The sequence below is a fragment of the Kogia breviceps genome, chromosome 16 (genome assembly GCF_026419965.1).
Source record: "Kogia breviceps isolate mKogBre1 chromosome 16, mKogBre1 haplotype 1, whole genome shotgun sequence".
Classification (NCBI taxonomy): Eukaryota; Metazoa; Chordata; class Mammalia; order Artiodactyla; family Physeteridae; genus Kogia; species Kogia breviceps.
In genome coordinates this window covers 26,078,481-26,104,844 of record NC_081325.1, presented here as the reverse complement: position 1 = coordinate 26,104,844, position 26,364 = coordinate 26,078,481, and the positions used below count along the sequence as shown (strand labels likewise).

Below are 26,364 nucleotides of genomic sequence, written 5' to 3'. Positions count from 1 at the left end.
GAAGCACCCTGTGAACAGTGAAACTAGAGGAAACACAAAGGAAAAGAAAAAAAAAAAGACAAGAACTGTGTCTTGCGAATTCCTCTTGCAAGAGCACCATAATCACAACTAACTGCTGAACAATCATCAACAGGAAGACACCGGAACTAACCAAAAAAGATACCCCACATCCAAAGACAAACGAGAAGATGCAATGAGATGGTAGGAGGGGCACAATCTTAATAAAATCAAAACCCATAACAACTGGGTGGGTAACTCACAAACTGGAGAACACTTATACCACAGAAGTCCACCCACTGGAGTGAAGGTTCTGAGCCCCACATCAGGCGTCCCAACCTGGGGGTCCAGCAACACGAGGAGGAATTCCTAGAGAATCAGACTTTGAAGGCTACCGGGATTTGACTGCAGGATTTTGACAGGAGTGGGGGAAACACAGACTCCACTCTTGGAGGGCACACACAAAGTAGTGTGCCCACAAGGACCCAGGTGAAGGAGCAGTGACCCCATAGGAGACTGAACCAGACCTCCTTGCTAGTATCGGAGGGTCTCCAGCACAGGCAGGGGGCAGACGTGGCTCACCACGGGGACAAGGACACAGGCAGCAGAAGTTCTGGGAAGTACTCCTTGGTAAACCCTCCCAGAGTCTGCCATTAGCCCCACCAAAAGCCAGGTAGGCTCCAGTGCTGGATCACCTCAGGTCACACAACCAACAGGGAGGAACCCAGCTCCACCCATCAGCAGACAAGCGGATTAAAGTTTTACTGAGCTCTGCCCACCAAAGTAACACCCAGCTCTAGCCACCACAAGGCCCTCCCATAAGGAAGCTTGCATAAGCCTCTTAGATAGTCTCATCCACCACAGGGCAGACAGCAGAAGCAAAAACAACTACAATCCTGCAGGCTGTGGAATGAAAACCATATTCACAGAAAGACAGACAAAATAAAAAGGCAGAGGACTACGTACCAGATGAAGGAACAAAATGAAACCCCAGAAAAACAACTAAATGAAGTAGAGATAGGCAACCCTCCAGAAAAAGAATTCAGAATAATGATAGTGAAGATGATACAGGACCTCGGAAAAAGAATGGAGGCAAAGATCAAAAAGATTCAAGAAATGCTTAACAAAGACCCCAAAGAGTTAAAGAACAAACACCTAGAAGAATTAAAGAACACACAGAGATGAACAACACAATAACTGAAATGAAAAATACACTGGAAGGAACCAATAGCAGAATAACGGATAAGTGACCTGGAAGACAGAATGGTGGAATTCACTGCCACTGAGCAGAATAAAGAAAAAAGAATGAAAAGAAATGAAGACAGCTGAAGAGACCTCTGGGACAACATTAAATGCACCAACATTGACATTATAGGGGTCTCAGAAGAGAGAGAGAAAGGACCCAAGAAAATATTTGAAGAGATTATAGTTGAAAACTTTCCTAACATAGGAAAGGAAATAGCCACCCAACTCCAGGAAGCTCAGAGTCCCAGGCAGGATAAAGCCAAGGAGAAACAGGACGAGACATACAGTAGTCGAAATGACAAAAATTAAAGACAAAGAAAAATTATTAAAAGCAACAAGGACAAAATGACAAATAACACACAAGGGAGCTCCCATAAGGTTAACACCTGATTTCTCAGCAAAAAAACCTACAAGCCAGAAGGAAGTGGAACAATATATTTAAAGTGATGAAAGGGAAGAACCTACAACCAAGATTACTCGACCCAGCAAGGATCTCATTCAGATTTGACAGAGAAATCAAAAGCTTTACATACAAGGAGAAGCTAAGAGAATCCAACACCACCAAACCAGCTCTATAACAAATGCTAAAGGAACTTCTCTAAGTGGGAAACACAACAGAAGAAAAGAACTTACAAAAACAAACTCAAAACAATTAAAAACATGGTAACAGGAACATACATATCAATAATCACCTTAAACTTGAATGGATTAAATGCTCCAACCAAAAGATACAAGCATGCTGAAAGGATACAAACACAAGACGCACATATATGCTGTCTACAAGAGACCCACTTCAGACCTAGGGACACATACAGACCGAAAGTGAGAGGATGGAAAAAAATATTCCATACAAATGGAAATCAAAAGAAAGATGGAGTAGAATACTCATATCAGATAAAACAGACTTAATATAAAGAATGTTACAAGAAATGAGGAAGGACACTACCTAATGATTAAGGGATTAATCCAAAAGGAAGATATAACAATTACGAATATATATGTACCCAACAAAGAAGCACCTCAATACATAAGGCAAATGCTAACAGCTAAAAGAGAAAATTGACAGTAACACAAAAATAGTGGGGGACTGTTAACACCTCACTTACACCAATGGACAGACAGATCATCCAGACAGAAAATTAACAAGGAAACACAAGCTTGAAGTGACACAACAGACCAGACAGATTTAATTGATGTTTATAGAACATTCTATCTGAGAACAGAAGATTACACTTTCTTCTGAAGTGTGCATGGAACATTCTCCAGGATAGACCACATCCTGGATCACAAATCAACCCTCAGTACATTTAAGAAAACTGATATCATATCAAGCATCTTTTCTGACCACAACACTATGAGATTAGAAAAAAATTACAGAGAAAACAAGGTAAAAAACACAAACACATGGAGGCTAAACAATATGTTACTAAATAACCAAGAGATCACTGAGGAAATCAAAAAATACCTACAGACAAATAACAGTGAAAACAAGACAATCCAAAACCTATGAGATGCGGCAAAAGCAGTTCTAAGAGGGAAGTTTATAAGTAGTACAATCCTACCTCCAGAAACAAGAAAAATCTCAAATAAACAATCTAAACTTACACCTAAAGGAACCAAGAAAGAAGAACAAAACAAAACCCAAAGTTAGTAGAAGCAAAAAAACATAAAGATCAGAGCAGAAATAAATGAAGTAGAAACAAAGAAAACAACAACAAAGATCAATAAAACTAAAAGCTGGTTCTTTGAGGCGATAAACAAAATTGAGAAAACTTTAGCCAGACTCATCAAGAAAAAAAGAGAGAGAGGACTCAAATCAATAAAAATTAGAGGAAGAGTTGAGGAAGATGGCGGAAGAGTAAGACACGGAGATAACCTTCCTCCCCACAGATACATCAGAAATACATCTACACGTGGAACTGCTCCTATAGAACACGCACTGAACGCTCTCAGAAAACTTCAGACCTCCCAAAAGGCAAGAAACTCCCCACGTATCTGGGTAGGGCAAAAGAAAAAAGGAAAAACAGAGACAAAAGAATAGGGATGGGACCTGCACCAGTGGGAGGGAGCTGTGAAGGAGGAAACGTTTCCACACACTATGAAGCCCCTTCCCGGGCGGAGACTGCGGGCAGCGGAGGGGGGAAGCTTCGGAGCCATGGAGGAGAGCGCAGCAACAGGGGTGCGGAGCGCAAAGCGGAGAGATTCCCACACAGAGGATCGGTGCCGATCAGTACTCACCAGCCCAAGAGGCTTGTCTGCTCACCCGCCGGGGCGGGCAGGGGCTAGGAGCTGAGGCTCGGGCTTCGGTCGGATCCCAGAGAGAGGACTGGGGTTGGCGGCGTGAACACAGCCTGAAAGGGTTACTGCGCCACAGCTAGCCGGGAGGGAGTCTGGGAAAAAGTCTGGACCTGCTTAAGAGGAAAGAGACTTTTTCTTCCCTCTTTGTTTTCTGGTGCGCAAGGAGAGAGGATTAAGAGCGCTGCTTAAAGGAGCTCCAGAGATTGGTGCGAGCCGTGGCTATCAGCATGTCCGGACCCCAGAGATGGGTATGAGACGCTAAGGCCGCTGCCACCGCCGCCACCAAGAAGCCTGTGTGTGAGCACAGGTCACTGTCCACACCACCCCTCCCAGGAGCCTGTGCAGCCCGCCACTGCCAGGGTCCCGGGATCCAGGGACAACTTCCCCAGGAGAACGCATGGTGCACCTCAAGCTGGTGCAAAGGCACACTGGCCTCTGCCACCACAGACTCGCCCCGAACTCCGTGCCCCTCTCTCCCCCTGGCCTGAGTGAGCCAGAACCACCGAATCACCTGCTCCTTTAACCCCATCCTTTCTGAGCGCAGAACAGATGCCCTCAGGTGATCTATATGCAGAGGCGGGGCCAAATCCAAAGCTGAACCCTAGGAGCTGTGCGAACAAAGAAGAGAAAGCGAAATTTCTCCCAGCAGCCTCAGGAGCAGCGGATTAAATCTCCACAATCAACTCGATGTATGCTGCACCTGTGGAATACCTGAATAGACAACGAATCATCCCAAATTGAGGAGCTGGACTTTGAGAGCAAGATATATTATTTTTTCCCCTTTTCCTCTTTTTGTGAGTGTGTATGTGTATGCTTCTGTGTGAGATTTTGTCTGTATAGCTTTGCTTTCACCATTTGTCCTAGGATTCTGTTGCCTGTTTTTTTTTAACTTAAAAAAATTTTTTCTTCTCAATAATTACTTTTTATTTTAATAACTTTATTTTATCCTACTTTATTTTATCCTCTTTCTTTCTTTATATTCTTTCTTCCTTTTATTCTGAGCCATGTGGATTAAAGGCTCTTGGTGCTCCAGCCAGGCGTCAGGGCTGTGCCTCTGAGGTGGGAGAACCCACTTCAGGACACTGGTCCACAAGACACCTCCCAGCTCCACATAAGATCAAACGGCAAAAAACTCCCAGAGATCTCCATCTCAAGACCAAGACCCAGCTTCACTCAGCGATGAGCAAGCTACAGTGCTGGACACCCTATGCCAAACAACTAGCAAGACAGGAACGCAGCCCCATCCATTAGCAGAGAGGCTGCCTAAAATCATAATAAGGCTACAGACACCCCAATACACACCACCAGACGTGGACTGGCCCACCACAAAGACAAGATCCAGCCTCATCCACCAGAACACAGGCACTAGTCCCCTCAAACAGGAAACCTACTCAACCCCCTGAACCAACCTTAGCCACTGGGGACAGACACCACAAACAATGGGAACTACGAACCTACAGCCTGAGAAAAGGAGACCCCAAACACAGTAAGATAAGCGAAATGAAAAGACAGAAAAACACACAGCAGATGAAGAAGCAAGGTAAAAACCCACCAGACCTAACAAATGAAGAGGAAATAGGCAGTCTACCTGAAAAAGAATTCAGAATAATGATAGTAAAGGTGATCCAAAATCTTGGAAATAGAATAGAGAAAATGCAAGAAAGACTTAACAAGGACCTAGAAGAACTAAAGAGGAAGCAAGCAACGATGAACAACACAATAAATGAAATTTAAAATACTCTAGAAGGGATCAATAGCCGAATAACTGAGGCAGAAGGACGGATAAGTGACCTGGAAGATAAAATAGTGGAAATAACTACTGCAGAGCAGAATAAAGAAAAAAGAATGAAAAGAACTGAGGACAGTCTCAGAGACCTCTGGGACAACATTAAACACACCAACATTCGAATTATAGGGGTCCCAGAAGAAGAAGAGAAAAAGAAAGGGACTGAGAAAATATTTGAAGAGATTATAGTTGAAAACTTCCCTAATATGGGAAAGGAAATAGTTATGCAAGTCCAGGAAGCACACAGAGTCCCATACAGGATAAATGCAATGAGAAAAACGCCAAGACTCGTATTAATCAAACTATCAAAAATTAAATACAAAGAAAAAAATATTAAAAGCAGTGAGGGAAAAACAACAAATAACATACAAGGGAATCCGCATAAAGTTAACAGCTGATCTTTCAGCAGAAACTCTGCAAGCCAGAATGGAGTGGCAGGACATATTTAAAGTAAGAAGGAGAAAAGCCTACAACCAAGATTACTCTACCCAGCAAGGATCTCATTCAGATTTGATGGAGAAATTAAAACTTTTACAGACAAGCAAAAGCTGATAGAGTTCAGGACAACCAAACCAGCTTCACAACAAATGCTAAAAGAACTTCTCTAGGCAAGAAACACAAGAGAAGGAAAAGATCTACAATAACAAACCCAAAACAATTAAGAAAATAGGAATAGGAACATACGTAACAATAATTACCTTAAATGTAAATGGATTAAATGCTCCCACCAAAAGACTGGCTGAATGGATACAAAAACAAGATCCAAATATATACTGTCTACAAAAGACCCACTTCAGACCTAGGAACACATACAGAGTAAAAGTGAGGGGATGGAAAAAGATATTCTATGCAAATGGAAATCAAAAGAAAGCTGGAGTAGCAATTCTCATATCAAACAAAATAGACTTTAAAATAAAGACTATTAAAAGAGAAAAAGAAGAACACTACATAATGATCAAGGGATCGATCCAAGAAGAAGATTTAACAATTATAAATATTTATGCACCCCACACAGGAGCACCTCAATACATAAGGCAAATACTAACAGCCATAAAAGGGGAAATCGACAGTAACACAATCATAGTAGGGGACTTTAACACCCCACTATCACCAATGGACAGATCATACAAAATGAAAATAAATAAGAAAACACAATCTTTAAATGATACATTAAATAAGATGGACTTAATTGATATTTATAGGACATTCCATCCTAAAACAACAGAATACACATTCTTCTCAAGTGCTCATGGAACATTCTCCAGGATAGATGATATCTTGGGTCACAAAGCAAGCCTTGGTAAATTTAAGAAAATTGAAATCATATCAAGTATCTTTTCTGACCACAACGCTATAAGACTGGATATCAATTACAGGAAAAGATCTGTGAAAAATACAAACACATGGAGGCTAAACAATACACTACTTAATAACGAAGTGATCACTGAAGAAATCAAAGAGGAAATAAAAAAATACCTAGAAACAAATGACAATGGAGACACAACGACCCCAAACCTATGGGATACAGCAAAAGCAGTTCTAAGAGGGAAGTTTATAGCAATACAATCCTACCTTAAGAAACAGGAAACATCGCAAATAACCTAACCTTACACCTAAAGCAATCAGAGAAAGAAGAACAAAAAAACCCTAAAGTTAGCAGAAGAAAAGAAATCATAAAGATCAGATCAGAAATAAATGGGGCTTCCCTGGTGGCGCAGTGGTTGAGAATCTGCCTGCCGATGCAGGGGACACGGGTTCGTGCCCCGGTCCGGGAGGATCCCACATGCCGCGGAGCGGCTGGGCCCGTGAGCCATGGCCGCTGAGCCTGTGTGTCCGGAGACTGTGCTCTGCAATGGGAGAGGCCACAGCGGTGAGAGGCCCGCGTACCACAAAAAAAAAAAGAAAAAAAAAAAAAAAAAAGAAATAAATGAAAAAGAAACAAAGGAAACGATAGCAAAGATCAATAAAACTAAAAGCTGGATTTTTGAGAAGATAAGCAAAATTGATAAACCATTAGCCAGACTCATCAAGAAAAAAAGGGAGAAGAATCAAATCAATAGAATTAGAAATGAAAAAGGAGATGTAACAACTGACATGATGCTGCAGAACTACAAAGGATCATGAGAGATTACTATAAGCATCTCTATGCCAGTAAAATGGACAACCTGGAAGAAATAGACAAATTCTTAGAAATGCACAACCTTCCAAGACTGAACCAGGAAGAAACAGAAAATATGAACAGACCAAACACAAGCAATGAAATTGAATCTGTGATTAAAAATCTTCCAAAAAACAAAAGCCCAGGACCAGATGGCTTCACAGGCGAATTCTATCAAACATTTAGAGAAGAGCTAACACCTATCCTTCTCAAACTCTTCCAAAATATAGCACAGGGAGGAACACTCGCAAACTCATTCTATGAGGCCACCATGACCCTGATACCAAAACCAGACAAAGGTGTCACAAAGAAAGAATATCACAATGAACATAGATGCAAAAATCCTGAAAAAAATACTAGGAAACAGAATCCAACAGCACATTAAAAGGATCATACACTCTGATCAAGTGCAGAATATTCCAGGAATGCAAGGATTCTTCAGTATATGCAAATCAATCAATGTGATACACCATATTAACAAACTGAAGGAGAAAAACCACAGGATCATCTCAATAGATGCAGAGAAAGCTTTCAACAAAATTCAACACCCATTTATGATAAAAACCCTCCAGAAAGCAGGCAAAGAAGGAACTTTCCTCAACATAATAAAGGCCATATATGACAAATCCACAGCCAACATCATTCTCAATAGTGAAAAATTGAAACCATTTCCACTAACATCAGGAATAAGACAAGGTTGCCCACTCTCACCACTAGTACTCAACATAGTTTTGGAAGTTTTAGCCACAGCAATCAGAGAAGAAAAAGAAATAAAAGGAATCCAAATCAGAAAAGAAGAAGTAAAGCTGTCACTGTTTGCAGATGACATGATACTACACATAGAGAATCCTAATGATGCTACCAGAAAACTACTAGAGCTAATCAATGAGTTTGGTAAAGTAGCAGGATACAAAATTAATGCACAGAAATCTCTGGCATTCCTATGTACTAACGATGAAAAATCTGTAAGTGAAATTAAGAAAACACTCCCATTTACCACCGCAACAAAAAGAAGAAAATATCTAGGAATAAACCTACCTATGGAGACAGAAGACCTGTATGCAGAAAATTGTAGCATATGGATGAAAGAAATTAAAGATGATAAAAACAGACAAAGAGATATACCATGTTCTTGGATTGGAAGAATCAACATTGTGAAAATGACTCTACTACCCAAAGCAATCTACAGATTCAATGCAATCCCTATCAAACTACCACTGGCATTTTTCACAGAACTAGAACAAAAAATTTCACAATTTGTATGGAAACACAGAAGACACCTAATAGCCAAAGCAATCCTGAGAAAGAAAAACGGAGCTGGAGGAATCAGGCTCCCTGACTTCAGACTATACTACAGAGCTACAGTAATCAAGATAGTATAGTAATGGCACAAAAACAGAAATATAGATCAATGGAACAGGATAGAAGGCCCAGAGATAAACCCACGCACATATGGTCACCTTATCTTTGATAAAGGAGGCAAGAATATACAGTGGAGAAAAGACAGTCTCTTCAATAAGTGGTGCTGGGAAAACTGGGCAGCTACATGTAAAAGTATGAGATTAGAACACTCCCGAACACCATACATACAAATAAGCTCAAAATGGATTAAAGATCTAAATGTAAGGCCAGAAACTATCAAACTCTTAGAGGAAAACACAGGCACAACACTCTATGACATAAATCACAGCAAGATCCATTTTGACCCACCTCCTAGAGAAATGGAAATAAAAACAAAAATAAACAAATGGGACCTAATGAAACGTAAAAGCTTTTTAACAGCAAAGGAAACCATAAACAAAACCAAAAGACAACCTTCAGAATGGGAGAAAATATTTGCAAATGAAGCAACTGACAAAGGATTAATCTCCAAAATTTACAAGCAGCTCATGTAGCTCAATACAAAAAAACACCACATAACCCAATTGAAAAATAGGCAGAAGACCTAAATAGACACTTCTCCAAAGAAGATATACAGATTGCCAACAAGCACATGAAAGAATGCTCAACATCATTAATCATTAGTAAAATGCAAATCAAAACTACAATGAGATATCATCTCACACCGGTCAGAATGGTCATCATCAAAACATCTACAAACAATAAATGCTGGAGAGGGTGTGGAGAAAAGGGAACACTCTTGCACTGCTGGTGGGAATGTAAATTTATACAGCCACTACGGAGAACAGTATGGAGTTTCCTTAAAAAACTACAAATAGAACTAACATATGATCCAGCAATCCCACTACTGGGCATATACCCTGAGCAAATCATAATTCAAAAACAGTCATGTACCAATATGTTCATTGCAGCTCTATTTACAACAACCAGGACATGGAAGCAACCTAAGTGTCCATCGACAGATGAATGGATAAAGAAGATGTGGCACATATATACAATGGAATATTACTCAGCCATAAAAAGAAACAAAATTGAGTTATTTGTAGTGAGGTGGATGGACCTAGAGTCTGTCATACAGAGTTAAGTAAATCAGAAAGAGAAAAACAAATACCATATGCTAACACATATATATGGAATCTAAGAAAAAAAAAAAAAGGTCATGAAGAACCTAGGGGTAAGATGGGAATAAAGACACAGACCTACTAGAGAATGGACTTGAGGATATGGGGAGTGGGAAGGGTAAGCCGTGACAAAGTGAGAGAGTGGCATGGATATATACACTATGAAACGTAAAATAGATAGCTGGTGGGAAGCAGCCGCATAGCACAGGGAGATCAGCTCAGTGGTTTGTCACCACCTAGAGGGGTGGGATAGGGAGGGTGGGAGGGAGGGAGACGCAAGAGGGAAGAGATATGGGAACATATGTACATGTATAATTTTCAGTTTGTTATAAAACAGAAACTAACATACCATTGTAAAGCAATTACACTCCAATAAACATGTTAAAAAATAATAAAATAAATTTTAAAAAAATTAGAAATGAAAAAGAAGTTACAATGGACACCACAGAAATACAAATCATCATAAAAGACTACTACAGGCAACTCTAGGCCAATAAAATGGACAACCTGGAGGAAATGGACAAATTCTTAGAAAGGTATTACTTTCCAAGACTGAATCAGGAAGAAACAGAAAATATGAACAGACCAATCACAAGTAATGAAATTGAAACTGTGAATAAAAATCTTCCAATAAACAGAAGTCCAGGACCAGATGGCTTCACAGGGGAATTCTATAAAACATTTAGAGAAGAGCTAACACCCATCCTTCTCAAACTCTTCCAAAAAGTTGCAGAGGAATGAACACTCCCAATCTCATTCTTTGAGGCCACCATCACCCTGATACCAAAACCAGACAGGGATACTATAAAAAAAGAAAATTTCAGACCAGTATCAGTGAAAAATATTGATGCAAAAATCCTCAACAAAATACTAGCAAACAGACTCTAATAACATATTAATAGGATCATACACCATGATCAAGTGGGACTTATCCCACGGATGCAAGGATTCTCCAGTATAAGCAAATTAATACACCATATTAACAAACTGAAGAATGAAAACCACATGATCATCTCAATAGATGCAGAAAAAGCTTCTGACAAAATTCAACACCCATTAATGATAAAAACTCTGCAGAAAGTGGGCATAGAGGGAACTTTCCTCAACATAATAAAGGCCATATATGACAAACACACAGCAAGCATCATTCTCAATGGTGAAAAAGTGAAAGCATTTCCCCCAAGATCAGGAACAAGACAAGGATGTCCCCTCATGCCACTATTATTCAACACAGTTTTGGAAGTCCTAGCCACAGCAATCAGAGAAGAAAAAGAAATAAAAGGAATACAAATTGGAAAAGAAAAAGTAAAACTGTCACTGTTTGCAAATTACATGATACTTTACATAGAGAATCCTAAAGATGCCACCAGAAAACTACTAGAGCTAATCAACGAATTTGGTTAAGTTGCAGGATACAAAATTAATACACAGAAATTTCTTGCATTCCTGTACACTAACAATGGAAGATCAGAAAGAGAAATTAAGGAAACAATCCCATTCACCACTGCAACAAAAAAGAATAAAATACCTAGGAATAAACCTACCTAAGGATGTAAAAGACCTGTACTCAGAAAACTATAAGACACTGATGAAAGAAATCAAAGATGACAAAAACAGATGGAGAGATATACCATGTTCTTGGATTGGAAGAATCAATATTGCGAAGATGACTATAATACCCAAAGCAATCGACAGATTCAATGCAATCTCTATCAAATTACCAACGGCATTTTTTACAGAACTAGAGCAAAAAAATCTTAATATTTGTATGGAGACACAAAAGACCCCAAATAGCCAAAGCAATCTTGATGGAAAAAAACAGAGCTGGAGTAATCAGGCTTCCTGACTTCAGACTATATTACAAAGCTACAGTAATCAAGACAATATGGTAATGGCACAAAAACAGAAATATAGATCAATGGAACAGAATAGAAAGCCCAGAGATAAACCCAAACATCTATGGTCAACTAATCTATGACAAAGGAGGCAAGGATATACAATGGAGAAAAGACAGTCTCTTCAATAAGTGGTGCTGGGAAAACTGGGCAGCTACATGTAAAAGAATCACATTAGAATACTACCTAACACCATACACAAAAATAAACCCAAAATGGATTAAAGATCTAATTGTAAGACCAGACACTATAAAACTCTTAGAGGAAAACATAGGAAAAACACTCATTCAAATAAATCACAGCAAGATCTTTTTTGACCCACATCCTAGAAGAATGGAAATAAAAACAAGAAGAAACAAATGGGACCTAATGAAACTTCAAAGCTTTTGCACAGTAAAGGAAACCATAAACAAGACGAAAAGACAACCCTCAGAATAGGAGAAAATATTTGCAAACGAATCAACGGACAAAGGATTAATCTCTACAATATATAAACAGCTCATGCAGCTCAATATTAAAAAAAAAAAAAAAAACCACTCCACAAATGGGCAGAAAGGCTTCCCTGCTGGTGCAGTGGTTAAGAATCTGCCTGCCAATGCAGGGGACGTGGGTTCGAGCCCTGGTCTGGGAAGATCCCACATGCCACAGAGCAACTAAGCCTACATGCCACTCAACTACCAAAGCCTGTGTGCCTAGAGCCCATGCTCCGCAACAAGAGAAGCCACAATGAGAAGCACGCACCGCAATGAAGAGTAGCCGCCGTTTGCCACAACCAGAAAAAGCCTGCACGCAGCAACAAAGACCCAATGCAGCCGAAAATAAATAAATAAAATTAAATTTATATATTTTTAAAAAAGGGCAGAAGACCTAAATAGACATTTCTCCAAAGAAGACATACAGACACACAGGTGGCCAAGAGGCACGTGAAAAGATGCTCAACATGGGCTTCCCTGGTGGCGCAGTGGTTGAGAGTCTGCCTGCCAATGCACGTGACATGGGTTTGTGCCCCGGTCCGGGAAGATCCCATATGCCGCGGAGCGGCTAGGTCTGTGAGCCATGGCCGCTGAGCCTGCGCGTCCGGAGCCTGTGCTCCGCAACGGGAGAGGCCACAACAGTGAGAGGCCTGTGAACCGCAGGGAAAAAAAAAAAAAAGATGCTCAACATCACTAATTAATAGAGAAATGCAAATCAAAACTACAATGAAGTATCACCTCACACTGGTGCATCATCAGAAAATCTACAAACAACAAATGCTGGAGAGGGTGTGGAGAAAAGGGAACACTTGCACTGCTGGTGGGAATGTAAATTGATACAGCCACTATGGAGAACAGTGTGGAGGTTCCTTAAAAAATTGAAAACAGAACTACCATATGACCCAGCAATCCCACTACTGGGCATATACCCTGAGAAAACCATAATTTTTTTTTTTTTTTTTGAAAACCATAATTTAAAAAGAGACATGTACCACAATGTTCACTGCAGCACTATTTACATGGAAGCAACCTAAGTGTCCATCAGTAGATGAATGGATCAAAAAGATGTGGCACATATATACAATGGAATATTACTCAGCCATAAAAAGAAATGAAATTGAGTTATTTGTAGTGAGGTGGATGGACCGAGAGTCTGTCACACACAGTGAAGTCAGAAAGAGAAAAACAAGTACCGTATGCTAACACATATATATGGAATCTAAAAAAAACAAAGTTTCTGAGGAACCTAGGGGCAGGACAGGAATAAAGATGCAGACAAGAGAATGGACTTGAGGACACGGGGAGGGGGAAAGGTAAGCTGGGATGAAGTGAGAGAGTGGCATGGACATATATACACTATCAAATGTAAAATCGATAGCTAGTGAGAAGCAGCCGCATAGCACAGGGAGATCACCTCGGTGCTTTGTGACCACCGAGAGGGGTGGGATAGGGAGGGTGGGAGGGAGACGCAAGAGGGAGGAGATATGGGGATATATGTATATGTATAGCTGATTCACTTTGTTATACAGCAGAAACTAACACACCATTGTAAAGCAATTATACTCCAATAAAGATGTTAAAAAATAAATAGATTTATAAATAAATAAATAAATAAACTGTGGTACGTCGAAAAAGAAAAGACACATGCACCCCCCCCCCCACACACACACACACAATGTTCACTGCAGCACTATTTACAGTAGCCAGGTCATGGAAGCAACCTAAGTGCCCACCGACAGATGAAAGGATAAAGAAGATGTGGTACATATATACAATGGAATACTAGCCATAAAAAGGAACAAAAGTGGGTCATTTGTAGAGACGTGGATGGACTCAGAGTCTGTCATACAGAGTGAAGTAAATCAGAAAGAGAAAAACAAATATTGTATATTAATGCGTATGTGTGGAATCTAGAAAAATGGTACAGATGAACCAGTTTGCAAGGCAGAAATTGAGACACAGATGTAGAGAACAAACGTATGGACACCAAGAGGGGAGGGCGGGGGCGGGGTGGTGGTGGTGGTGGGATGAATTGGGAGATTGGGATTGACATATACACAGTGATGTGTATAAAACAGATGATAAGAACCTGCTGTATAAATAATACTAAAATAAAATAAAATAAAATTCAAAAAAATAAAAACAAAGTTAACTGGGCATCCTATACTGTATCTGGTAACCCTACCTGAAGCACACACAGAGACACAAATATGACACCTTTTTATCTTCAGAACACTTACTAAGAGTAAGGGAAATAAATGTGTACATATAAACAAACTACTATACAGGAAAGGAAAGTAGTTATGTAGCATTTAAAGAAAGGAGAAAGGGGCAAAAAAGGCAAACTGGGAACACAGTAAGAGGGGCTGGGGAATGGTTAGAATCAATAAGCACTCACAAGATTCAAAGGAGAAAAAATAGTAAGACAGGACACTGCTCAGTTAAATCCTCGATTGTAGCCACACATACTTGTGTATTCACCAACCACACATGTGGCTCAGTAACACAGGTTTTTAAGTTATTTGCCATCTATCACACTAATCAATTTACATTTAAATTACTTCAAAAAACATGCATTAACAACCTCTCAAAAGAAAGATGTACAAAAATGCCAAACTCCTAATTTTCTGACCTATCTCCCTCTCAAATCTAGTTATAATTTTGTGCTTATTGTACCCAATATTATCTTATTAAATTCTACCCAATGTGGATGGGGCCAGTAAGAAGAAAATCTTCACAATATGTCACCCTTTTTCTCACTTTCTATTGTCCAAGCAACTGTTTCCTATCTCTGCCTCTTAAGTAAACAGCTTTGTATTTGTACATTTCAAATAGATAAGTGAGCAGATCATTTTTAACTAGATGCAAAAACTACTGCTTCTTTACTTCCTGCTCCAACCCTCTTCAGGTGTCCCCTTCTTCCTGCAGGCCCAGTTATCATTCTTCATGACATAGGCCAAACTTGATTGTATTCTTTGATAGGAAAATACACACAACTGAACTCAAAAGTTAAATAACACACTGTGCTGCAGGACATATGCATTAAAAAGGTGTAGTAATGGAATTTAAATCATTCTTTCTCATTAACTCATCATATACCTTCATACAATCTTACAGATGAAAGGATTTCAGAGTTCACAGTCCATATCCCTCTCATTTTTATAGATGCTGAAAATCTTGTCCTATGTGTGACTACTCTAAATTAACAGGGCAAGCAAAGAACCAGTCAGACTTTTTGACTTTCAGTTTAGTATTTTTCCTGCTAGATTATACTTCTACCTACTCGTACTACATCTTTTGACTGGTAGCTGATATATTCCATGAATTTTAATTCTACTGCATATTTTTACTTCTTTTTGAAAATATAAAGCAATCTAGAAATTATGGTTACTCAAAACTGCAATTTAAATTATTCATTAATCCTTCATAACAAAGTAACCTAAAAGTCAGCTTAACTAAAAAACAAGAAAGCAGATTCATCTTTATAGTCTGTATTTTTAACTGCATAAGAAAGTGTGAGAGAAGTATTTGTATATCACAACAGACCAAAGTGACAAGTTCAAGACATGAGACACTGTCAGTATCAAATCTTAAAAAAAATGCTGATCACTGTATCTTTTATGAAAACCTCTTTATTGAGAAGTATTATACCTATCTTAATAAGCATACAAACACTTCTGAGGTTAGATTTTTACAATCCATTTTCCTAGAATTTGGGAAGGTGGAAAAACTATTCAAAAATTATTGTTCATATTTAATTTAAAGATATGTGGCTGGAAGGATCTATAAGCTCACAATCACAGATTACCACTGACAGCCCTTTTCAATGATCTTACCTTTGTTGGAAGTACTTTAAATGTGCTCTGTTCTGGTATTATAGGGTGAAGAAGTCTCAGCTTCAAATTATAATCCTCTCCAGAAGGAAGTTTCACCGATGCGGACAACTAATGATCACAAAATTAGTAGCACATTTTATAAATTTATTTAAAGAAGGGTAAAGTACTTAAACTGACTATAATTACAGAACTTCAGTACTGCTGCAGATTATTTTCAAAACTTTCTATGGAATATCAGACTTAAGAATCTCAAAATAATCTTTTAAAAATCTGGTATCCAGGCTTCCCTGGTGGCACAGTGGTTGAGAGGCCGCCTGCAGAAGCAGGGGACACAGGTTCGTACCCCGGCTAGACCCGTGAGCCATGGCCGCTGAGCCTGCGCGTCTGGAGCCTGCACTCCACAATGGGAAAGGCCACAACAGTGAGAGGCCCGCGTACAGCCAAAAAAAAAAAAAAAAAAAAAAAATCTGGTATCCTTCGCATGAATTCTCATATACATAATTAAATAGCAGAAGAGAATATGTTTCATAACACATACTGAACATTTAAATCACAAGGAAACAACCTACAAGAACAAAATAATACAGTACGTAACAAAGAAATATTCATGTGCAAAACATCTAGTTCTACCATGAACTCTCTTAAATATCTATCACAAGGTTTTCTACTAAATGCAAATAAACCAAGTTATTCAAAGTCATACTCATTTAATATGGTTAGTAAATTGTAAGATATATAAGTCACAATAAATAAGTGTATCTTTTTCATGAAGTATACCACACAAATGTGTAACCAAAGCACGTATCTTACTAATGTCTTTTATATTTGTCAACCAAATTCTGCTTTGAATTCCAAATCTAAAGAAAGAGAAAACAGTGCACACCTAGCTATAACCTACAGTATACATACTCTTTGTCTCAAAACTTAAAATGATCAAATGGAAAAGCAATGCTTCAGATTTTCATCAGCATTTTCCACATTATCTCAGGAAGAAATGATATATATCTAATAGACTGCTATAGATTATTCTGCAATATATATTTATATTTACAAATAAAAGTATTTAACCTCAACCAAAAATAATTTAAAAACTATAATAACCTCTTTTTCTGTAAATTCCACATTTACATCATTCTTCTGAACATTCTTGATCATAAGTGTAATGATTACTTGAGATTCTGTTTGATACCAGTCATACCTATTAAAAAAGAAAAAGAAAACTTAAAACAGAACTTAAATTTTCTTAAAGTTGTTGCTTGTTTTATCAAGATAAAACCTGTATATAATCTGATGAACAACAAGAGCTCCACCTTGAGGAACAAAATAGCAAAGCAGCTGTTGGTTGATTCACAGAAACAATTTTATGTAACTAATTTCATATGATCTGTACTAACAGAAAAGTAGGTCGATGATGTCCAAAACCCCTCCAGTGGATTTAAATACTTACATAATTTTCTAGGTTCTAACATATCTCTAATACTGTTGTGCTTAAGCTAATTGGTTTTTTTTTTGGCCACACCACACAGCATGCGGCCACATGCACAGCTAGTTTTAAAGATAAAATTTATTCTAACAGATAACAATTCTAACACACCATCAACAGTTTTATCCTCTCATTTCAACCTATTACTAAGAAGTAAACACTTTCATCCCTATTTTACAAATGAAAAAAAAAAAGTAAGCTCAGAAGGGTGAGGCAATTGGCACATCAGTAGCAGGCGTTACACTGGACCCAGGTCAACCTGACCCCGCATTCCAGGACCTCTTTACTGAAGCTGGGGGCAAACAGCCCTGAGCACAGGGAACAAAAGCAAATGAGCTAAAATTAAAATACTTTAACTCATTCTGCCAGGCACAATATTAAATACAGTACCTTCCTTCAATCTCAAACTATGTGGGAAGATTAGTGTGCCTAGAGATTCTAATTATGTGTATCTTTCCCCCTGAAAGCTCTAAAAATATATCATCACTTTCAAATTAAACTGGATTATAAACTCCATGAGAGCAGAGCTATTTATCTATCCTGCCACTATCACATTCCCGGGACTAAGCACAGTACCCTGATACATGGTATATTTATAACATCAATGTGGGATTATTTTATACTCCAAACGCTCCAATTATTAAGTTTATGTACCCTACCCCTGCTCCTGTCACTAAAGTTCCTTGTTTACTAGGTACTTGGAGAGTCATCCGGTATCTCCCCAGAAAGAACATGAATAAATTGTTTTAACATTTTCAGGCCATTTTACATCAAAAGCAATGGATCTTTAAAAGTCTCACAGTTTTCCTTTGAAACTCAGTCAGGATGCAAAGCTCGAGATTAATGCCTTGTGTTTCTTACACTACGAATGCAAGTTGTACACACACAGCTAATGAACAACTAGAAATAACACAAATACTTGCTAAATACTTATTCATGATTGTAACTGCTGCCCTCAGCAAGTGACTTTCAACTCATGCAGAATTATTCTATGAAAAATTTACTCCAAATATAAAAGGCAGGTAGAGTTACAATTCTATCAAGTCTACTAACTTATTCACCTAGGTAACAGTAATAAGTTAAATGGAAGAGGCTCTCTTTAATACATGGAAAGGTGACATAATGTGGAATCAGGTGAAGTAAGTTTTAATTGGCAATTGATTTGATTTTAACCTTAATATAAACACTAATTCAAATCAGTTAACAGTCTTACAATTAGTTTTTCAAGGCTTTAATATGATTTCTTTTATAAACTAAGAAATACTTAAATCACAGGTAAGGACTTGCTTACTATTAAACAACAGGGTTTTTTCCCCTTTAGGCATATTTATCACGCATTATGAAAAACAAACACTTACTTGATTTTTGACTGATAAGTCCTCTGGGATGCAGACTGATTTTGACAAGTTGAAAGAGACAGATTTTTACAAGTTAGTTTAGTAACTGCATATTAAAAACGCACGTATTATTAATTTACCCAGTGTTATAGTTACTTTGATATGAAATAACTACATGAAAACTTACAGAGCATGGTATCCACAACTGTTAAATAATACTCACCTTCACAAGAATTAGAATACTCAGTTGTTTGGGTTTTTTTAATTTTATTTTTTTTAACATCTTTATTGGAGTATAATAGCTTTACAATGGTGTGTTAGTTTCTGCTTTATAACAAAGTGAATCAGTTATACATATGTGCCCATATCTCTTCCCTCTTGCATCTCCCTCCCTCCCACCCTCCCTATCCCACCATTCTAGGTGGTCACAAAGCACCGAGCTGATCTCCCTGTTACTCAGCATTTTAAAAATTTTATGGGTTTCACTTTCAAAAAGCTGTTTTTCTTCTAAAATAAAAGAAGGATAAAAAACAGAAAAATTTCTGAAGATATGTTTGGAAAAGGTTACATATAAAATGTCTAGTTCCAAGATTCAGTAACTCTCTAAGCTGAAAATAACAATAACATTAAAAAAACATTTTTAAGACTACAGTATAACCTTCAGGCTTAACAATGGCATCAAACTGCTCTGGAAAAACATACGAAGCACTATTTCCATGGTGCCTTCCTGATATTGTCTTACAACGTTTATGGCTGGCCTCCTTGAAACAAACATTCTACACTGACCACTGAGAAACAAAGTGACTCTTAACCAATCCAAACTTTCCTAAACTACGTGTGCCAGTTCAGACTGTAAATCTAAAGAACTTGCCTTGGGTCAATGGTGGCCTCTAAGTTGTCCCTAAATAAGAAGGTAAGAGACAGCGTTTGGAGGAAGAAAATAAGTAAAACTGCCCTAGAGATATGTAACTGACAGAAAGCTCATTCTGAGTCCTGCCTCAAATATACTTAGTCATAATATATTAAGTAAAAACACAAAATATGTATGATAAAAGCTTTGGACTTACCACCTCAGGCTGTGATCCTATTAAAAACATAAAAAGGAAACATTTTCAGGTAACAGTACATGTATAGGCAAAATTACATACAGGATTTCTATGGCACAAACATACTGACTAAGCAAACCAATTCTCCATGCATACCTAATAAGGGAAAGTGGTTTAACTTTGCATCCTGGAGTCACTTGAGACTCCTCAATAATTTCTTACCAGTAATAACACTGCAAAACAAATCCATCCAAATTTCCCTTTCAACATAACGAATGAGGTAAAAAATCAAAATACCTTGGGAAATCCCAACCTAAGAGAACATCCACTACTTAAATTATAAGTTATAAAGTTCAAAACAAAAACATGTCAAACATTTCCTTTTTTTTAAACGGAAAGACCACGGGAAACGTGCATACTTACCATTCTGAGCTTCTTGACACCTTTTAATCCAGACAATGAAATCAGCATCTGCACCTAGAAAGAACAAACTGACTGTAACATCACTCATCTGCACAACCTAACATATTCATTCAACAAATAATTACTGAATACCTATGTTCCAAACACTATTCTAGGCACTGTGGATGCAACAGTGAATTAGACAAAAATATCTGTCCTAACAGTTTTTAGCTATCCTAATATTAAACCTATTGGTTAGGTTTAATATTTACTTGTTCATCCTGAAGAATTCTGATTTTTAAGAAATCAATTTTATCTGCCTGCCAATGCAGGGGACACGGGTTCGATCCCTGGTCTGGGAAGATCCCACATGCCACGGAGCAACTAAGCCCATGCGCCACGACTACTGAGCCTGCGCTCTAGAGCCCCCATGCCACAACCACTGAAGCCTGCTCCATGTCCCCCATGGAGCAAAACCATTCCCAGTTAGGAGCTACTGCTTTAGAGAATTGTGATAACACTATCATAAGATGAAGAGAAAGTGATAGTACACAATTAGGATTATGTAGTCTGTAACTATCTATGAGATTACTTACAACCTTTTTGTACTCTGCAGACATTTTGATACTTGGCTCTTACAATTTCTATATATTACGCACAGATATCTATACTACTGTGATAATTTTCATCTATTTCTCTCAGAAAGGTGATATTAGAAACTCACGATACTCTCAAACCTCCATGTTTCTTCAATACCCTATCATACTTTACCCCAAACTTCACACTTCATGTCTCAATAAAAATTTTCATTGTAAGATTTCCTTATCTCAGCAATCTGGATAATAACTTAATAGACTTCTGAATGTGAGAGCAAATTAAACTTTCACTTATCCATTAGAAAAAAAATAAAGCCAGACTAAGTACTGGGAGCACACTAAGTATTTATATAGTTTCCTGCTTCTGATGATAGTTTATCTGTGATTTAAGTGCTAAATAAAGGCCAATTTAATCAATTTTTTTTTTTTTTTTTTTTTTTTTTTTTTTTTTTTGCGGTACGCGGGCCTCTCACTGTTGTGGCGTCTCCCGTTGCGGAGCACAGGCTCCGGACGCACAGGCTCAGCGGCCATGGCTCACGGGCTTAGTTGCTCCGCGGCATGTGGGATCTTCCCGGACCAGGGCACGAACCCGTGTCTCCTGCATCGGCAGGCGGATTCTCAACCACTGCGCCACCAGGGAAGCCCTAATCAATTTTTAAGTAAATTCAAATTCTGCAATCAACACGAAATGTCATTAAGAAGAGAAAAAACGCTGGATTTCTATAATTAAGATTACACTAACAAAATTCAGCTATGGTATTTAAGATACATAGATATAATGGATTAGTGTACTAACCTATAATTCTAATACTTACTATCTAATTTCTGTCCTTCTGTAAAAGCTTCTAGAGCAGCAGCATAGTTTTTTTCATGGTATTCACATATCCTGCATGAGCATATTAAAAACAAATACACACAAGAGATCATGAAAAACAGCCTTCTTTATAAATAAAAAAAAAAACTATTTTCCCTACTATTAAAAGAAAAAATTTAAGTATATGTTAATAAGCCAGCCAAGAGCTTTCCTAACTCTACTATAATATCTAGTATAATTCCCATTAAAATCTAATTTTAGAACTCATTTCAGAAGAAATTTCTTGATTTTAATTGTATATACTTGCTTATTCCAAAATATAGTTATATTAAGGAATTAAAAACGTTTCTGATTCTTAAAGAATAAAGTCACACTATCAACAGAAACAAACTGGGATATAAAGTACACAGATAACAGAGTCTTCATTAAATGTAGCCTGTCCAGCTTGGGTGAGGAATAGATGTTCTCTAGTCAGTTAAATACAGTAAATTCCAAATGATGAAGCAAAAAAGGGATGTGAAATCTAAGAGTTTCATCTAGACTTTGCAGTTACTTCAACCATCACTATTTTAAACTATATATATATACACTAACTATACTACAATAAAAGTATAAAATATACCTAAAATTGAATCCTATCTCAGCTATAAAATGTATAAATACAGAATTTACTATTTATATAAAGCTTACAATTAATTCATTAAAGAAACTATAGTCCAGACCCAGCAAGAAGAGTAGTTACTGCATACCCCTTTCTCAGCAGAGCAATGGAACTATTTGGATTAAGTTCAAGAGATTTCTTTGCATCAGCAACAGCATCTGCATATAAAAAAAATGGGTTTTTTAGTCAGTTACTTATGGATCCTAACAAATACTACACACAAAATTTGAATTAGCCTCTGATTTTTAAGTTTTCAAGCTGGTGAAATGGACAAATGATTTTAAATTAGGAAAAGTTAATCCAAAATAAAATTACCCTCATACCTTCCTAATGACCTAATATTTAGCCTCCTTCTTAAAGCGCTTCAGGCAATGAATAAAGCTCTGTATCACACAGTTCATCTAATTTTCTCATTAACATCATTTATGTAATCTGACTCAAGTTATTTAATTTCTCCCTACTCAGATTATCTATCCAGATAATCAAAATTACAGAATATAGAAATACATTCTTTTTATAAAAAATAAAACAAGGGAATTCTTTTAAATACTTTGTAGAATAGTAAATTTGATGTTATTCTTTGTTAGCATATCCTGTAACCACGAATGAAATCTGTACAAATTCTACACCCACTGAAGAAAGAATGGACAACCATAAAATTTAAATGGGTGATGCTCAACATAATGTCTGTCACATTTTGGCTACTTTACCTTGTATGAAAGACCAAGTTAAAAATCCTGGAAGATAACCTTTATTTTATTTGAGTCATTGTATCTTGGGCAAAATTGGTAAGTAACTTATAGAGACAATATACTTTGTAAGAAAAGTTACCATGGTAATTCCCAAGAAGAATGTGACAATAAGCTCTTTGACAGTAATACTGTGCATCATCTGGTTTCTGCTCCAGAGCCTCAGTCAGCTCCTACAAATACAAACACGTTGAGTGTCAGTAAATGTTTTTTAAAAGCCATCGAATTATAATTAAACATGATTTTTTTATTTTTTATTTTTTTGCGGTATGCGGGCCTCTCACTGTTGTGGCCTTTCCCGTTGCGGAGCACAGGCTCCGGACGCACAGGCTCAGCGGCCATGGCTCACGGGCTTAGTTGCTCCGCGGCATGTGGGATCTTCCTGGACCAGGGCACGAACCCGTGTCTCCTGCATCGGCAGGCGGATTCTCAACCACTGCGCCACCAGGGAAGCCCTAAACATGATTTTTAATCAAATAACCTATTATCATAAAGTATTTGGAGGACAGATAACAGGGAAACAAGCTTGGAGCTTTTCTTTCCAAGAGGATCAATATCCCCCTTTCTCCTCCCTTCTCCCCTCAAAGGACCACAACTGAATGTAATATCTACTTAAAGCACTTAGCAGTTCCTGGCCTACAGCAGAACTCAATAAATGGTAATTATTATCATCTCATTTATTCTGGAGAGTTTAGTTCATATACATTGACCACCACTGATTTTTCTCCTTCTAATTTAGAGAAGATTCAAAGATCATGTAGAATTTGAGATGCCTAGAAAACGTGAAGCTGTCCAATAAAAACAAAAATAAAATTTAAAAAAGGAAGTTAAACCTAGAGCTCAGGAAGGTTAATGGAACCAATAAATACATAATCAAGTTTACCTGGCCCTCTCCTATTTTCTTATCAATGGCCTAAGAAATTACAGCATTCTGTCAAAAGCCCAGATGCAAGATCTCATAGATAGCTACTATCAATTGATCAAGAATTAACAGAGCGATTAAAACTTTTGCTAATCTGGGCAGTCACAGTTCATAAGTGGTAGCTGGAACAATACTGATGCAAGAAGAGAGAGCACAATTAGTGAAGCCAAGGACAAATGCAGGCAAACAGGAAGGCTTTGATTCTCTACCCATTGCTCACACACCTTAGGGACCTGGTAGTTTTCTTAACAGGCAAATTACTTCAATAGCCACACATGCGGCTTTGCTTGAACCCCGCAGTGTGATTCTCACAAAGCAACGTATACTATACTTGGTAATTATAAACCTAAAACCCAACACAACTAAGATCTAAACCACGTTTTACCATCTTAACCCCTATCACCCTGATCCAAGCAGTAATGAAAATCAGATCTTGCTACTATGTCTCTGCTCAACACTTTCCAACATCTTTCCAGCTGACTCACAGCAAAAGCCCAAGTCCTTCCAATGATCTGCATTGATCTCCTTGATATAACCTTCTGCTCTCCCTCTCATCTCACCTCTTAAAAACTCTTCTTGCTCCACTGAATCTAACCACAATGGCCTCCTTGCTGTTTTTCAAACATCTCCGGGCCCTGCACCTGCTCCCTCTCACAAGAATGCTCTTCCCCCAGATGTGTGCAGAAAATCTATTCCCTCACTTCCTAGTCAGTGACTGTGCCAGAGACAGGATTCAAATCCAGGTCTGTCTAACTCTAAATCAAATTTTAACCACTAAACATTGCCTCATGGTAAACTTTTACTCCAAGTTTCTTTCACACACCATCTAACATTTGTATTAATACAAGATTTTCTAATACTTTGAAATTCTTAAGCTAAAAACACCATCTTCCACTTAGCTTTCAAACAATTTTGAAAATAGCTGATGGCTTCTTATATATCTACTCAAATATATCATAAAACCACATTTCCAACCTCTCCTCACCAAGAAAATGTATATTATAGGTCAAAAAGGCTGTTACAGATTATAATAATATCTGGATCCTCAATTCAAAAAGTATTTTTTTCAGTAGTCAGGTTTTTCTGTTTGTTTTTCAAAAAGTATTTTTAAACACATATTATGGAACAAACATAGGTCAGACACTGGAGGTTCAAAGATGAATAAAATATTCCTTTTCTTTAGGAGTCAGGTATAAATTTCTGAATTTTGAACCAGCTTGCAAATGACCTTTAAAAACACAAACCAATTGTTGGTTAAGGAGAAACAGTTATGGTCATTCAGTTAAATAAACTAAGCAACTGACTTATTAGGCTATCAATAAAAAAGTTACCAAAAAACCACTCAACACAAACTGAACATTATAACACACCAAGTCATGAATAAAACACAACAATAAATTTATTTTGAATAAGGAATATACAATATAATAAAACCAGAAAAAGTGACGTTAAAATAATTATTTGTGGTTGTCTTAACTACATCTGACTTGTGGCATGTTTTCAGTGTTTTACTGTTTCTGTGACAACAGCTGCTGACTGCTAGAATACAAAGGGACTAAAGAGAGGTATCTCAAAAGACAAGGACTTCAGTGCCAACATTTGAATCACAGCAGCAAAGGGCTATTTAATCAGACTTATACGAAACATATCCAAAGATATAGTACTTCTCACAGAAAATGGGTTGTGTTATAGTTCGCAAAAGTAAAGAAACCTATGAAGTGTAAAATATAATTATGCTGAAATCTTTAACAAGATAATGGTAAAGGAAGTACCCTGATAACACAGAACGATAGGGGGAAAATTCCTTTTTAAGGCATTAAAATTGTTTAAGACTTGGATCTTAGAAAATTAACTTCCAAATCTTTATAGAGCTTTAGGCTCTCTTAAAATGCTATCCAAAAAGATTACTTGTTGTTAAGATTAAAAGCAAAAGCAGACTGCTCAGACTGACGTAACGTTTAAAGGTCTTTAGCTCTGGATATCTCAGCCTGACTCCACTTGCCGTTTTCTTCTAGTCACAGCTAAACCCCAAACATGGATAAACAAAAGTATCAAGCCTTCTCCCTTCCTAAACTAGCAAGCACTCCTGGAGAAAAATCACATAACCATGTAGAACTGGTATACTTTATGCTAACCAGCTATGC

General features: G+C 37.7%; 1 protein-coding gene across 1 annotated transcript in view; it reads right to left on the bottom strand.

The window, feature by feature from the left end:
• The window catches only part of SUGT1 (SGT1 homolog, MIS12 kinetochore complex assembly cochaperone), a 52,124-nt gene that overhangs the window by 21,353 nt on the left and 4,407 nt on the right, over positions 1-26,364 (bottom strand). The window contains exons 3-10 of the mRNA XM_059041752.2: positions 23,381-23,471; positions 22,638-22,707; positions 21,890-21,960; positions 20,500-20,553; positions 20,098-20,114; positions 19,052-19,086; positions 17,312-17,408; positions 16,211-16,318 (exon numbers count right to left, since the gene is read on the bottom strand). Of these exons, the coding sequence (XP_058897735.1) occupies positions 16,211-16,318; positions 17,312-17,408; positions 19,052-19,086; positions 20,098-20,114; positions 20,500-20,553; positions 21,890-21,960; positions 22,638-22,707; positions 23,381-23,471 (543 nt within the window). The remainder of the gene's footprint in view (positions 1-16,210; positions 16,319-17,311; positions 17,409-19,051; positions 19,087-20,097; positions 20,115-20,499; positions 20,554-21,889; positions 21,961-22,637; positions 22,708-23,380; positions 23,472-26,364) is intronic.